The sequence below is a fragment of the Rana temporaria genome, chromosome 11, assembly GCF_905171775.1.
Source record: "Rana temporaria chromosome 11, aRanTem1.1, whole genome shotgun sequence".
Taxonomy (NCBI): Eukaryota; Metazoa; Chordata; class Amphibia; order Anura; family Ranidae; genus Rana; species Rana temporaria.
Window position 1 is genome coordinate 70,988,974 of NC_053499.1, and position 17,229 is coordinate 71,006,202.

The 17,229-nt window shown below is 40.3% G+C and overlaps 1 protein-coding gene across 1 annotated transcript in view; it reads right to left on the minus strand.

Annotated features, from left to right (window-relative positions):
* The window catches only part of HEATR3 (HEAT repeat containing 3), a 51,058-nt gene that overhangs the window by 12,590 nt on the left and 21,239 nt on the right, over positions 1-17,229 (minus strand). Inside the window, exons 7-13 of the mRNA XM_040328718.1 lie at positions 15,153-15,421; positions 11,912-12,002; positions 10,656-10,810; positions 9,885-9,967; positions 9,635-9,771; positions 6,896-6,984; positions 6,599-6,742 (exon numbers count right to left, since the gene is read on the minus strand). Of these exons, the coding sequence (XP_040184652.1) occupies positions 6,599-6,742; positions 6,896-6,984; positions 9,635-9,771; positions 9,885-9,967; positions 10,656-10,810; positions 11,912-12,002; positions 15,153-15,421 (968 nt within the window). The remainder of the gene's footprint in view (positions 1-6,598; positions 6,743-6,895; positions 6,985-9,634; positions 9,772-9,884; positions 9,968-10,655; positions 10,811-11,911; positions 12,003-15,152; positions 15,422-17,229) is intronic.

The window sequence follows — 17,229 nt, forward strand, 5'->3', positions numbered from 1 at the left end:
TTATCTTCCTGGAAAGTAGCTTCAGTTAAGACAGTGATCCGACTTCTGAGGCGACTTCCATTGAAATCAATGGGTACAAATCGCCTACAAGTCGGATTGAAGTAGTACAGGAACCTTTACTGAAGTCGGATCGCCTTGAGTCGTGTGTATTAACACTGCTCCCATTCACTTCCATTGTTTTTCTCTACAGCGCGATTTGAGACGACTTGAGGCGACATGAAGTCGGATCGCAAGTCGCCCCAGTGTGAACCGCCTCTAAAGCTCAGAGAAAAAGAAAAAAAAATATTAGCTTTTTTTGTTTCAACATACTACTACTAATAATAATACTACTAATAATAACAATAATAACACACACACACACACTATCCCTTTTATTTTTTTTACATAGGCGCTGTGGCCCATATAGTGCTTATGTGGCAAGAGTTCCCTGAAGTTGTGTGCAGAACCACTTGTCTTAACATGACATGCATGCAGGGGAATGCATACTGTCTGCATTCAGGGCTGCTCACCCACCCCTGTACTCCATTATAAAGAGAGGCAAGTCGCAGAATAACATTTTCTGAACACTAGTTTTAAAACGAATTCTAGTTAAACTAGAAACACACACTTAAATTTTTGATACATCTTTTTGTATTATATATAACCAGCACTTTCATATTTAATACATTTTTTCATTTAGGAACCCTTTAAGCAAGTGGTCATCAACCCTGTCCTCAGGGCACACCAACAGGCCAGGTTTGCAAGATAACTGAAACACAACACAGGTGATATCATTTGCTGCTCAGTGATTGCAGTATAGTGGAACCTCGGTTTAAGATTAACTTGGTTTTAGAGCATTTTGACCTGCAAGCAACTTTTTTTTTTTTATTCTGACTTGATTTGCGAGTGTTGACTCGTAAGACGAGCAGAATTCAAGCTAAATAGGCCTGCAGTACCTCATTTGGTCTGAGGTACGGGGGCGCAGGAGCCGAGAAAAACCAAACATTTGCCTGCAGTACTTCATTTAGCCTGAGGTACAGGGCCGCAGGAAACGAGCCAAAGCGTCTTTGGGCCTTTGACACTGTCTGGCAGCCCCCCACCTCTGGCTGCATTTGGTATTGCATCCCATTGAAGTCAATGCGGAACAAATTATTTGGATTACGAGCATACTCCTGGAATGGATTATGTTTATAATCCGAGGTTCAACTGTATTCTAGTCTGAATTCTCCAAGGTAATACATAAAACCTGGCCTGTTAGTGGGCCCTGAGGACAGGTTGATGACCACTGCTTTAAGCCTTTACCAGAGCACTCAAAATGTGCATCCTGCCATCAGCCATACCTGTGTAGGTAAAAGAAAAAACAAACAGTCGTAGAAAAGCATTGTAGACCTAATCCATACTTTTAACATTAAAAGTAATAGGAGTCCAGATTAACTGTACATAAATTCACTTAATATATATCAGACAAAGGGGTCAATTCACCAAGAGTTAAAAAACGGCAAATAAAATGCCGCAAAATAGCTCTTACATTAAAATCAGTTTTGAACGTGGAATTCACTGAGAATTGTGCGGTAAAGATTAGATAATGCAGTAATTACCGCATATTTTCATGCGGTAATCACATTGAGCTGGTTTCTAAGGAGCGGGATCCCCCGCTGACAGCTGTAAAGGAAACATGCCAGCAATTAAAAAATATATCGGCCTACCCTCAATATGAAAAGAATTCTGCCCACCCCCCAATGCACCATGTCCCCATGTTGATGGGGACAAGGGCTTCTTCCCCACTAACCTGGCCTGTGGGGTTGTGGACTGCAGGGCGGGAGATTATTGAAATCTGGAAGGGAGTCTTCCAGCAGGCAAGAATAACATGTTTTTTTTTTTTTTTTGTAAACAATTTGAGACTTTATCACTTTAAGCACTTAGCAGCCAGCTTCCCAGGCCCGCTCCTTAGCAACTAAATATTAAGATCAGAACGCCACATTGTTTGACAAATACCGCACGCTAAACCGCCAGCAAAAAAATGGTGATAAATATTATGTTTTTTAACTCTGTTCCGTGAACTGGACTTAAAGTGGAGTTCCACCCAAAAAAATGGCACCTTTTTCCGGTCCCCCCCTCCGGTGTCACATTTGGTACCTTACGGTGGAGGGCTCCCACTTCCGGAAATAGATCTACGCCATGTCTGACTCCTCCTCTGTCTTCTGGGAGACACACAGGTGCCAGAAGACAGCAGAGACCAGTAAGGACTCGGAGCACGTGCAAGGCTTCACTTTGATTCCCTTACTGAAGATGCTGGCGCCTGCACCCAAGGTACAGAGATTGGCAAGATTGGCTTCGGGTGATGACATTGCGGGTGTCCTGGACAGGTACGTGTCCCAATATTAAAAGTCAGCAGTTGCAGCATTTGTAGCTGTCAAATTCATTTATTTTTTCGGACGAACTCTGCTTTAAGAGCTTATAGCATGGTATTTAGGTGATATTTACCTTTACATTTTGCAGTAAATAATGCATCATCTTTATTTATTTTTTTGTGAATTTACTTTATTTTACTGCATGCAATAATTTATGCAAATGAGTGGTTGTGCTATTAAGAGTCTGACAGTGCTACACCTTGCCATGATGCCACAATGATGTAGGTTGGGGAGCTCCAGGATGGCTATATTGAGTGGAGAGAACTGGGTTAACATTTTTCTCCAGGATTTTTAACTCCTGGTTTGGGTTCTTGAGGCTTTTAAAGATTCTAGGAAGATATAAATCCTCTAACCCTGTGTCCGCATCTTATTGGAGACCACCAGAACAGGTGTGCATAGCCATTTTAACCACTTCAACACCGGAGCAATTCTGACACTTCTCACAGATTTGTAAAAACCTTAATTTTTTGCTAGAAAATTACTTAGAAGACCCAAATATTACATTATAAAATTTTTAAGCAGAGGCCCTAGAGAATAAAATAGATTTTTTTATTCTTTTTGTAACACAGTATTTGTGCAGTTTTTTGGGGGGAAGTGGGAATACAGAATTTGAATGCACAAAAATAAAATGGAACACCCAATTGTTTGCTAAAATATAAAAAGAATGATGTTACACAGAGTAAATAGATACCAATCATGTGTAAAAATTGGCGTAAAATGAAGGATGGATGGCCGCACTCCAAACCAAACAGGTTGTCTTTATTTAAATGAACAGCAAAAACATACCGGATCACAGCAACAGAAACAGGAGGATAACCGACGTTTCGCTGTGATCCGGTATGTTTTTGCTGTTCGTTTAAATAAAGACAACCTGTTTGGTTTGGAGTGCGGCCATCCATCCTTCATTTTACGCCAATGCTTGCCTAGTGCACTGCCAGCACCCTTGGAATCCTACACCTGTGTATGACCCTATAGCAGACCCACCTTGAGCGGTGATTTTCCTTCTTCACGTGTAAAAATTGCACATTCGTGGAATGGCGCCAAAAACTATGATACATAAAAAATCTCCATAGGCAACGCGTTATAAGCCTTCAACGGTCACCAGTTTAGAGTTACACAGGAGGTCTGGTGCTAGAATTATTGCCATCACTATAACATTTACAGCAAAACCTCACACATATGGTGTGAACACCATTTACATATGCGTGTGCAACCTATGTACGTGTTCGCCTTTGCTCAGGAGCACGGGAAGGCTTTAATTTTTTTTTTTTTATCTCATATTGCCATCAGAAGGGATGAACAATATCCCCTGTTGTAGCATGGGCCATGACAGGTCCTCTTTATGTTGAGATCTGCCCTCCAAAGCTTCTGATCAAACCAAGGTTGGTTATATCAGATACTTGTTCAATCCGGTAACAGCTTGTTTTTATAAACGAGACCGAAACGGGAAGTGGGAAAATTGATGCTTCTAGTTTGTGACATCACACAGTGGGAGAACCATCAGTGGGGGGACAAGAGCTTGTTTACTGCTGGTAAGGTGCGCGCCAATCCACTCCATGGATTCGTCACCGAACCGCTTCTCCAGGAGCGCCATATAATGTGCGACATTACCATAGCTCTCCTCATCCCCCATTAACCCTAAACCCACTATATAAAATGTACTTCTCCCAATTCTGTTAAGAGGTTATTAATGGTAACAAGCGTATTAACCAGTTCCCAACAGAGCCATAATAATATGACATCCGCGGGAACGGTCTGTCCTTCAGAGTGGACGCGCGCACCCGTGGCAAAGCTCGTGACCCGGTGTTAACCCCTTCCCTGACAGTCACGTTTACACAGTAATCAGTGCAGTTTTATAGCACTAATCGCTGTATAAAATGTGAATAGTACCAAAAACGTGTCAAAAGTGTCCGATATGTCCGCCGCAATGTCACAATAAAAAAAAAAAAACATAAATCTATCCCCTATTTTGTAGACGATATAACTTTTGCCAAACCAATCAATATACGCCTATTGCAATTTTTTTTTTACCAAAAATATGTAAAAGAATACGTATCGGCCTAAACTGAGGAAAAAAAGTTTTTTTTAAAAAAAAAAAGAAGTTGATATTTATTAAATCAAAAAGTAAAAAATATGGTGCTTTTTTCAAAATTGTTGCTCTTCTTTGTTTATAGCGCAAAATATAAAAACTGCAAAGATGATCAAATACCACCAATTGTCTGCGCAATTGTCATTCAAAGTGCAACAGCGCTGAAAACTAAAAATTGGTCTGGGCAGGAAGCGGGTGAAAACGCCCTGTATGGAAGTGGTTAATCTAATGATGACACTGCATTTACTTGGTGGGACATCATTTACATATTTTTTTAACAGTTTAATTGAAAGCCGTTCTGGTCCATAAGATGTATTTAAGCGAGAGCTGTATTTAATAGAATTATAATGATGATATTTTAAAGGGTATTACCAATTTTGCTGTCAAATTTGACAAAACCCCACTATGTGTTTAGAATTTACTCCCTTCCTGACAGGCCATTTTTTGCGATACGGAACTGCACCGCTTTAACGGACAATTGCGAAGCAGTACTCAAACAAAATTTATGTCCTATTTTTGGGGAAACTTTTTTTTTTGCTCTTATGTGATCACCTATGCGATTTTTATTTTTTGTGCTATAAACATAAAAGACCGACAATTTTGAAAAAAATAAAAAATGATAAATTATATATATATATATATATATATATATATATATATATATATATATATATATATATATATATATATATATAAAAAAATAATAATAGATAGATGGATAGTACTTTTTGCCATTCTAAAAAATATCCACCCCCCCCCCCAAAAAAAAAAAAAAAAAAAAAAAAAGAAGACTGAGTAATGACTCCGATCCGCGTTTTATTGGGACTGCCACAATGCGGCGGACAGATCGGACACTTTTTGGGACCACTGACCTTCATACAGAGATCAGAGATAAAAATAGCCACGGATTACTGTATAAATGTCCCTGGAAGAAGTTTAAATTAGGAAACGATCAAGGGGTTAAATATGTTCCCTCAGCGTGTTCTAACTGTACGGGGGGATGTGGGACTGTCTGGGGTAGAAGACTGACAGTTGTTGCTATATACTAGGAACACATGATCCGTCTCCTCTCCCCTGCCAGAACGGGATTGTGTGTGTCCCCCTATACCCCTTAAAGTGCGGCCTTACAGCTACAGCGATTCGCGCAGGGGAGCCATACTGCCAACTCGCGATTGACTTATGATTAAACAAACTATAGTGTATACGGATTAAGGGAAAATCGTATGATCTGGTATCATATGAGAGAAAAAAAAAAAATTCATGCTTGTCCCATCTGATAATTTCACATGAACCGTCATAATCTTCTCTAGGAAGCGGTGTATCAAGGATCAGATTATCATACAATCCCTAAGAAAGCGTAATTTGTTTGTACAATTTTCTGATAGTTTGTACAGGCCTTAAAGTTATAATAAAAGTTTGAACTTTTTTTTTGTTTAAATAACAAACATGTCATACTTGCCTCTGCTGTGCAGATCGTTTTGCACAGAGTGGCCCCGATCCAAATCTTCTGGGGTCCCTCGGTGGCTGTCTCGGCTCCTTCCTACATCAGATAACCCCCTATGGGAAGGGCTTTTCCAAGAGGGTTACCTCGCGGGCACACTCGAGTCCATAGACACGAATGCCCAACTCAACCCGCATCATTAAATTTGATCGACAGCAGCGTGAGCCAATGGCAGTGCTGCTATCAATATATCCAATGAAGAGCCGAGAAGCCAGCGCATTCGATGCAGGACTTTCGAGGGCTCAGGTAAGTAAACCGGGGGGCTAGGATGCATTAAGGTAAAAAAAAAAAAAAACAACAGGAAGGTTTACGACCTCTTTAAGGCCTGGTTCACACTAGTGCATGGTTTGCAGCTCACGTTTGCTCAGGCACGGCAGCCCAATCATTTAAATGGGTGGTTGCGATTCCCGCACAGACAATAGTGTGAACAATGCCTAAAATCAATACACTTAATACACAAAACAGAAATAAAACCAAAACGCAAATATACTGTAGCTTCCCTTTAAAAGATAACCAGATTTTGTACACGATTCAGACCTACAGGTAAACACCTACCCAGGTAGTAGTCTAGCGCTTGGATAAAGTTTTGTGGTAACTGTAATAAATCAAAGATTGTACCTTTAGTGTTTCTGCTGTGTTTTCACTCTTCGCCAGCACACTGCCTGTGATCCCAATAATACTGACAGCATTCACCCTTGTGCTAGTGTTATCGCTAGAGACACAACCCTCGCCAAATTTCATAACTTGTTCTGCGGTCATACACTGTAAAAAAAAAGCAGACAGCGGAAAACAGAAATAATTAACAGAATGATTAATCTTCCAGTATTAAATAAATAATATAATAAAAAAAATTATATATATATATATATATATATATATATATTTGATATTTTTAATACCATGCTGCATAGATACCTGTGGTATTCCTTTAGAAGCCATTGTCTGTAGCAACGCTCGCACAGCACTGCTTGCAGCTTCTAAAAATTCATCCTGCTTTGGAATATCTGAGAAACAAAACAGAAATATGAGAAACCTAAATATATTAAAAGGGATTTACGAGGAGTACAAAAATCCTATTTTCGTCCTTGTCCATTGAGGCAACAGGACATCTTTAACCTTCAGAATCTCCAACAGCAGGCCACTTGAAAAAGTAGTGCAAAGAATCACCCAAAGGACTTTGTATACAAGGTTAGAATCAGCTGAGGCCTTCATTTCCACCTTGTAAAATGTGTGAACAAAAAAGGACAAGGTGGCATTCCTGCACATCTGAGAAACGGTTTATGTGGAAAAGCCCAAAGATCGATTCAGAGTACCTAGCATAGTGAGCCTCGACAGGAAAGGCTTAAAGTGCAACTCCATTTTTGTTGAGAAAGAAAACATTTCCCTCTGGTTGATCCATGTACAAGGATTTTAACAAACTTTGTTGCAGATTCCTACCATTTGTTATTTTGAAGAAATCACTGTTTGTATCCATGTGGGAAAGCGAGTCTAATGAAAGTGGTTTCATAATTATCAATCAGCTGCAGCACCTGCAGGGCACTAATGAGGAAAGCTGCTGGGCCTGCATCCCTTTAGACGTGATTTCCTTTTGAATGTACCTCACCAAAAATGACATTTTTATTGCAGGGGATACCCGATATCGGACCTGTATTTTAGTGCAGACTTCTGGGAAAATTGTTGAGCATATTGTGTACAGAAAACCCCCCCGGTAGCCATATTGCATTTTCAGAAAATTACAGAGCTGCAGACCGAAAAGAAAAAAGGTAATTTTTTATAAAATGCAATTACAAGACTGATGTTGCAATTGTATACGCTATACGATGTGTTCTTTATTCCTCCCCCCCCCCCCCCCACGGGAGTTACCATTTAAACTTCATCTATGAGACCATAGGCTTGTATGAGGGTCTGCCTGAGCCACCTACAAAAGATGGACCAAGCGCCATACAGGATAAGGCAGCTTGTTGAGATACCCACCTCTTATATTTGACTGAAACAAAGAAATTCAGTCATTGGTAAGAGTAGAAAGAGAAATTTCCCTGATGGATTCAAAGGTAGCTTCTGAACTAAATAGAGAACCAGCTTCGACGACCATGCCATTAACCCCCTTTAAAAGGCTTATGGCGGTGGGAGCAAGGTGTTATCCACACATATCTGTTGGATAATTAGATACACTATATTACCAAAAGTTTTGGGACATCTGTCTTTACACGCAGATGAACTTTAATGGCATGCCAGTCTTAATACGTAGTATTCAATATTGAGTTGGCCTACCCTTTGACCATTCTTTCAGAGGCACATTTGTAAGATCAGGCACTGATGTTGGATGAAAAGGCCTGGCTCGCAGTCTCTGCCCTAAATTATCCAAAAGGTGTTCTATCAGGTTGAGGTTAGGACTCTGTGCAGGCCAGTCAAGTTCCTCCACCCCAAACTCATTCATCCATGTCTTTGTGGACCTTGCTTTGTGCACTGGTCCAAATCATTTGGTGGAAGTGAGGTTGTTTTTCAGGGGTTGGGATGCCCCCTTAGTTCCAGTGAAGGGGAACTTAAAAGGCATCAGCATACAAAGACATTTTGGACAAATTCACGCTCCCAACTTTGTGGGAAAAATTTGGGGATGGCCTCTTCCTGTTTCAACATGACTGTGCACAAAACAAGCTCCATAAAGAGTTACAGGCCAGATTACCAGGTGAAAACAAAAGAAAAATGCCTAAAAAATGCAGCCACCACATTTAAGGATCAGCAAGTTGAAATATGTCAATTTTTTTAATTTGTGAAATGAGTGGCTTTTTTTGATGGGTTTAAAAGTAAATTCCAGACATTTGAGATGAGCAAGATTCTAACCCGTTTAACCTTTTTTCGGTCATAGCACCTTTTAAAATTCTGCATAATACTGAGGCACTGCATTCTAAAAATGGAAAAAAAATGTTAAGCCCCGTACACACGGCCGGGTTTCCCTGTTGGGAAAACTGCGGGGAGAGCTTTTGGCCAGGAATCCCGGCCGTGTGTATGCTCCCTCGCAGTATTCCCGATGGGAAAATGGAGAACCTGCTCTCTTTTCCCACCGGTTTTAAACCCCGGCAGTTTTCCTATGGGGAAACACTGCCAAAGCTCTCCCCGCAGTTTTACCACCGAGACAACCGAGAGTGTGTACAGGGCTTAACAAGTGTTTTTAACTTAATGCAACAACATCCGCACATGTAGGACACCCAACATTAGAGGCGATTTCTACCCCCAAAGCAAATACACCTTTGCATACTGGTACTGACTAGTATTACAGTTACTCTCCCTTGCTCATCTAATGTGACCCCCAGTCCTAACAGAGGGAGGCACAGGAGGGTCAAACAAAGGATGCTGCGCAGGCATTCAACACCCTCCTCATCAACCGATGAGGTCATTGGTTGTTAGGACACCGGTGGCTGGAAGGTTGTATCGGTGCGCGATGAAAACCTGTGTCTTTGTGTAACTAAAAAGGCAGGCTTGATCCACCCGCTGGGTTGTATACAATTTCTAGGCAATTTTTAGGCACCTCTGAAGAATCCCAAAGGCACAACAGGGTCACTTGGTACCCTGTTTGGAAAAGACTGTTCTAAATTAGATTGTTTATGGGCAGGGACAAAAATGCAGGCGCTTTACACCCCAATTCAAAATACCTACCTAACTGTGTGAAGACTAATTGTGACAAGTGTTTAGAAAGTTCCTGTAATGCAGGGGCTCCACCCAGGTTCTCGATGTCCAGCACTGACAAAATGTTATGCAAGCACGTCAGTGCCCTGCACTGCACATTGTAAACCCTGCAACACAGCAACAAAATAACACTGTTAGCACCAGTTGTAATCACTCTTAGTCTATCAATCTTAGACAAAACCAGAAACAAGCAATAAACAATGACAAAAAAAGTAAATACTTTGTAATTAATGGCTTCCACGTTGCATTCTGTTTACAAATCTGCAGTGCATTGTCATCAGGAAACCAAGTCTTTTCGAAAACCTAAAGAAAAAGAAAATAAAGAACATAAAAAAAACTGCAACAAATCTAAGAAGTGAAGCTCCAACTTTGTACCCACCCCCTTCATCTCTTCTAAGAGTACAATATAGTATTCTAGCAAACTTTAGCTCCCATTCCTTGTTTCTAATCTAAATGGTACTCTAAACACACTTTTCTTAAGGAATTTAAAATGTTGTGCCATTAGTGCATGCTTGTCACTTGAAGGAGAAGTTAACATTTGGTAACATGTTGCACCCGTACCCACGAAGTAACATGTTACCAAAGAGCACCAGCCTGCATCCATCTGGTCCCCCACTGTGACAGTCCTGTCCTAGCAGGAAAGAAGAAAGGGCATGAATACGTCTTTCAGATCCCTAGACCGCTGCACCGGCTACATGGGCAGTGACAGATAATCAGCCCAGTGGGAGGGGTGAAACACGTTGAGATAGAAATTATTATTTGACGACTGGAAAATTTACAACAGAAAACATTTACATGCCCGGTGCTGTAAGTGCATTTGTTTTTAAACTTTTCCAATCAACCAAGCAGTATTACTTCAATCTCTTCATTGGTATATTTTATGCCACAATAAGGGGAACCTTGTAAATCGGAGGAGAAGGAAGGAAATACATTTATTTTTTTTGCCCCACAGCATATTACATTGTGTGACCACAGATAAAAAAGGTATTACCTTTTTCGGGATAAAGTGATCAAGGAGAGCCGAGTGAACTTCAGCAGACAAGCATAGTGGAGTAAGAAGCTGGCCTCCATCAGCCAGAGATTTCTCCAAGCTAAATTCACTCTCATCGCTGCTGGAGAGCTCCTCCCACTCGTCATCAGATGGTTCTGGGGAAAAAAAAAAAAAAAAAGTTAATCGATTTACTGAAATAATGGGCAAAAAAGGAAAAATAAAAAAAAATAAAAATAAAAAAAAACAGCTATATGCCAACATAATTGTACTATGGTCCATGAATAATGTGCCAATCACAACTGCTTAAAGGGGTTGTAAACCCTCATGGTTCTTCACCGTAATGCATTCTATGCATTAAAGGGGTTGTAAAGGTTTGTTTTTTTAGTTTCTAAATAGGTTCCTTTAAGCTAGTGCATTGTTGGTTCACTTACCTTTTCCTTCGAAATGTAACCTATTTAGAAAATAAAAAACAAACCTTTAACAAAAATAAGGGGAGAGAGGGAGAGGATCGGATCATCATGTCTCAAACCAAGGCTTGTGAAACCTTAACTTTGGGGAGTAAAATGCATGCAAAGACATAAAAGGATGGAAATCAAGGGAACCCCAACCAGGGTTTCCCAAAAGCTCATCTGTGCCCCATAGATTAGAAAGTGTCATAAGCTTGTCTGCAGAGGAGAGAACTAAAAGGAGCCCAGAACATCCGGATGTCCATTATAAGAGCCAGTTTTTGAATCAAAAGGCGGCAGAAAAATGTACTCAGATATACCATAAAGTAGAAGGTTTAACCCAGGAATAGATATGAATCCGGGGCACTCCCACCAGATATGCAATGTCAGCAACTCTCCGGGGCTGAGGGAAAGACATGGCGACAGGGTCCCTATACCATCACAATAGCAATTTTTAATTTTTCTCCTGGGCATAGCAGGAAATAGAGGATTCATACATAAAAGTAAAAGCTGGGTGCCATACCTGGGGAGTGATATTTTCCCCCCAGACCCTAACCTGGTAAAGGTTGGTAGGGTCCTATAAGTCAGTTGACATTTAGATATGTACACGGTAGAAAAGTAAAAGTGAAATCATTTTAGACATCAAGCAGTTATGAAATGGTTTCCCTTCCCGCTATCTGATGGGTTTGTGTATAAGACCAAAGTAACCGTGTGCCTTAATTAGTAACGTGCTGCAGCCGATATCAGGGCGGTATAAACCAATCATTTGAAAAACTGAAAAATGTATTGTTTGTTTAGAAAAATACAAACCATTACTGCAGCACATGTTGACAATCATTTCCAGTGCAGATTTCTGAGCCACCAATAAGCAGGATGCTTGCTTTAGTTCTTCATTTGACACCTAGAACAAGAGTAACACAAATGGTCATATTGTTGCCATGATGGTGACAGTGCAGTGGAGTATATTTTCCCCGTCCAATGAGCATTGTTATGTGCGCCTCTACCGATTCTGAATACATACACACACACACACACACACACACACACACACACCTCTGTTGCCATATACTACACTAGTACTACAATTGTGCAAGAAAGCCAATTTAAGACTTTCCAAGATATAGGCTGGGCTAGTATGAACACAGACATTGCATGCGGTTCGCACCACATTGCTGTGAAGATTACATGCAATGTCTGCTGGATGCGATTTCAGCCAGTTTGTATAGCTGAATTTGCATCGCAATCGAACTGCAATGGTGCAGGACCCTTATTTTGGTCCGCACTGAAATCGGATCACATCAGTTATCTCATCCATGCGATTCGATTCCTGGACCATTTAACAGTACGCACTGCAATCTGCGAACCGATCTGGAGGGGTCATTCATTTTACATTGACACCCGCACAGAACCGAGCCTTAATGTTACACTTCCACACGGCAGCTTTGGTAGGTTTTGTCGTTTTTTCCTCATTACAAGACATTTTTGTCTACCTCTTAAAGCTGAACCCCAATAAAATTCTGCACTGCAAATGTTAAATTCTCGTTTTTTCTGCCCAAGGCACATTTACCTCCTCTCGCTCTGGTAGGCTCTTCCTTGCATTTCCTTTTATGCCGCGTACACGCAATCACAATTTCCGACAAGAAAAGTTCAATGTGAGCTTTTGGTCAGAAATTCCGACCGTGTGTAGGCCCCATCGGACATTATCTGTCGGAATTAGTCTTTTCTCATCAGGGCTCTGGCCGGTGGCCTCAGCTGTGATGTCACAAGGGACCATCAGTCCTGCACTGTAAATGAGGATGCCGAGGGCCCACCAGCTTTAACTCCAGTTAGATTTAAAATACACAAATGGATTCCTTTCTGTATTTATTAATACCAGGGTGGATATAAATCAATGTTAAAAAAAATAAAATGTTTTTTCATTTAAAAAACGATTTCATGGATTTTCATAATTTTTTTTTAAATCACCTGCCTTTGGAGTAAAAGACCATCTAAAGATAGCTTATTTAAGATACATTAATCATTTAGTTTTAAAAAAAAAAAAAAAAGAAGAAGGAGCTTTGTTATGTAGCATGAAGCTGTATATTCTGTATTATTCACATTTTTGGCAAACTTATTCAATTAATCCAAGCTCTGCAATCTGAGATAATGCACTGCATTCAAACAATGAGATAAACCAAAGGTCAGGAATATTCCTTTATCCTATTTTGCAAATCTATGTACACTACAAACTGTATCATTGAATCGGTTCTGATATCGCTGTTTTACTAACCTGACAGCTTATTATTCTAAATAGGAAAGTCCTTATATTTATAGAGCACCTGTCATTTCAGATCTATCATGGCAGTGCCTGTTAGCAGGCATCCACTCACCTACTGCCACCACGTCCCTCACCTTGTTGTGTGTCACGGACGCATCACCAGCTGTCCCATTGAATGGGATTGTCTGAGTCTACAGCAGGTCAGAGGAGGATCTGCTGCAGGACAGAAATGACAGTTGTTCTTTAAAAATTATGATTTAAATTTAGCTTTTTTGCAAGCGATTAAATTTAAATCCACCCTGATTAATACATCATTGAATGTGCTTTTTTTACCACAAGCAGTGCAAGGTAAACTGGCTTGGTATCTGCCTTATGCCATGGACTGTGCAGCAGAGCTCAGACATAGAGGGAGAAGGAGCACAGGAAGCCAGTAAGGTGAGCTGCAGTGTCAAACTGAAAACAACTCCCATATGTACTTCATGTGCGTAGAAAATGATAAGACCACAATAATTTGACAACTTTTGGCTGCTTGGGGCCAATGAAAGTCAGTATTTAGGTCAGGGGTTAGGGGGAGGGGGATTTTGGAAGGGACTTTTCGCGGCACTGATACAGACAATCTGATAAAAGGTATCAATATTTATTTAACAAAGAAAATACAGGTATAATACAAAAGACAATTTAAGAACAAACCCCACATTATACATCAGAAAGTAAATAACAGACTGTGTCTTAATGGAATCGATGACCTCGACCGGTTTCACCGCTTCTTCAGGAGGAGATTATGTTCTAAAAGGTATGTATAAACAGATAAATAAACAAGCAAGATATACAAGATATATATATATATATAATATATTCCATATATTGTATATCTTGCTTGTTTATTTATCTGTTTATACATACCTTTTAGAATATAATCTCCTCCTGAAGAAGCGGTAAAACCGCGAAACCGGTCGAGGTCATCGATTCCACTAAGACACAGTCTGTTATTTACTTTCTGATGTATAATGTGGGGTTTGTTCTTAAATTGTCTTTTGTATTATACCTGTATTTTCTTTGTTAAATAAATATCGATACCTTTTATCAGATTGTCTGTATCAGTGCCGCGAAAAGTCCCTTCCAAAATCCCCCTCCCCTAACCCCTGACCTAAATACTGACTTTCATTGGCCCCAAGCAGCCAAAAGTTGTCAAATTATTGTGGTCTTATCATTTTCTATATTCAATGGGATGTAGGCACCCCCTTCACTTCTTGTACCCCTATTTTAAAAGAGGCGATACTCTCCCCTTTTTTCTACTTCATGTGCGTATTTAGCAGTTTGACTATAGTTCAGCTAAGCAATTTACCTAAAATGAACAGAAAGAAACTGTCTTGTGATACAGATTCAAACTTTTTAAACAAACCGAGAACATTAAAAAAAAAAAAAAAAAAAAGGACCTGCTGTTCCAATTTAGCTAAAAAAGTTCATTACATTTCACATATCCCCTTTTTTCCCCTCATTACCACATTTCTATCTTCCATTTTAGCTGCAGTCACAATGCTGACTTGATTTCAAACAGCTATTACACCTGTATTTTGTCAATGCAAAGCCCATTAGATTTAGAACCTGTAAAGCGAGGCTAGTAGATGAAAAGAAGAAATGCTGCACAAGTCCTTATAAAATGTGGAATCCAGAGAGAAAGGCCAGTTTCTAAAGCGAGTCTAAATAGGTCATGTACCTGGATTTAATCTGGAATGTGATGATGGCAATTAAAAAATAAAAAAAAATAAAAAAAACGTATTTTGTTTAACCTACTGGATTCAAATCCGAGAAATCTAGCGGTCTCGAGCCTTTAATCACACCATCTGCAATGCCATCATCTTCAGTCAAGGCGCTTTCTTCAGGGCTTGCTGCAGCTTCTTGTGCCTCGGCCATCTTGAAACGCAGATTTTCAACTTCCTTCATCTCCACAATGAATTTCCCAGCATCCAGAGAGAGGACTTCGGACAGTATCCTCATTATAGCATTTATAGTGTCAGCCTGGCTATGTGGAGGAATCCTTTCTTTCAAGTTCCAAACAGTACCTGTGGAAGACATTTATGAAAGAAAGAGTAATAAAAATGCCACGAGCACAAAAAGCGAATCCATAGAAAGTGATTCAGTAACCATAGGTGTGCACAGCCTATTGCATTAGGGTGTGCACTCCAAAGCTCAAGCACACTGAAGCATCGTAAAAAGTGTTTACGATGCTTCATTTTGTGAATGTACACAGTGAGCGAGTGTGTTCATTTAGAAAAGGAAGGGGGTCAGAAAATTACATGGGAGCGCAACACAGGGGAAAGCCAGGGCAGTAGGATAAGGGTGTGCCCAGGCATACCTGGCACATGCCTATGTCAGTAAACTATACACATGTTTATTCCAAAGCAGGGGTCTTCAACCTATGGAACTCCAGTTGTTTAGGAACTAAAATTCCCACCATGCCTAGCCATGTCTGTGAATGTCAACAGTTTTACAATGCCTCATGGGAAGTGTAGTTCCACAACAGCTGGAGGGACGAAGTCTGAAGATCTGTTCCTGGCATAGCCAGCCCCCCTCCCCCCCACCCACAAAAAAATAAAAAAAATAACGCTTGTGTATTGCATGTGAAGAACAAATACAGCAGAATAGCAGCAAGCACACCTTAAAGTGGATGTTAACCCGATTTATGAAATTTGAGCTGGGCACATATATCGGCAGTATTTTTTTTTCTCTCTCTCTTTAATGAGCCAAGTCCCATAGCTCTCTCCTGAACTGTTCCTGTTATCAGCCTGATAACGCCTGACAGACTTTTTAGACAAAAGCAGCCTGAATCTTTTGTGGGGGGGGGGGGGGTTGCTATAAATAGATTAGCAGAGAGCAGGTCCTTTTACAAAACACCTCAGAGCCTCTTCATATGATGAGAGGGGGTGTGTGCCTTTCCTCCAATCAGCAATGTTACCCATCTTGGCTGTATGCCCAGGCATCACACTCTGTGTTAAACAGAGAGAAAATCTAACACGATCTGAACTTTCTAAACAGGATATAAATGTGAAGACCGCACATATGGATGTAAAACCTATGTAGGGAGATTGGTTTCATCTCTGTATCATCTGAGGCTGGGTGTATGGAGGGTTTACGTCCAATTTAAGATATTTATTACAGCAAATAACATCTATAAAACAAAGTGCTGTAACCATTAAATCACAGTAAAATGCATATGTGATGAAACATCCATGTACAAAAAGAAAAGTCCCTTCCACACGGAAAAGCTACTGCTCTAATAATTTATTCAGTGTAGCATGCAGTGTGCTTCATTCACAAGACTTGCCTTATTACCATCAGGGTATGGTATGGGGGGGGGTGCACACAAGTGGGTGCGCGTATAATTAGATATATGTCCATCTCTCTAGAGTGTGTGTATGTGTATATATATATATATATATTATATATATATATATATATATATATATATATATATATATATATATATATATATATATATATAGCCAAGTTTTTCAGCACTTTTTTTGTGCTGAAAATGCCCCCCTCGGCTTATACTCGAGTCACCTTTTTGCGCCTGATCTCTCCGGAATTCGGGGACCCGGTACCGGCCGGCCGTAGGTGACCTGGATCCCAAACTTGGCACACATGTAGCCTCACTTTTCTCTACAAGTGTGCAAAGTTTGTTGTCCAGAGGACCTACGGCCAGGGAGAACCGATTTTTCAAATCCAGGCACCCCTTCCATAGACTCCCATGTTAAACTGTCATATCTCTGTCGATTGTGGGGACATGGTACCGGCCAGTTGTAGGTCCCCTGGACCTTGGCACGCAGGTAGCCCAATTTCTCCTCTACAAGTGTGCAAAGTTTGTGGT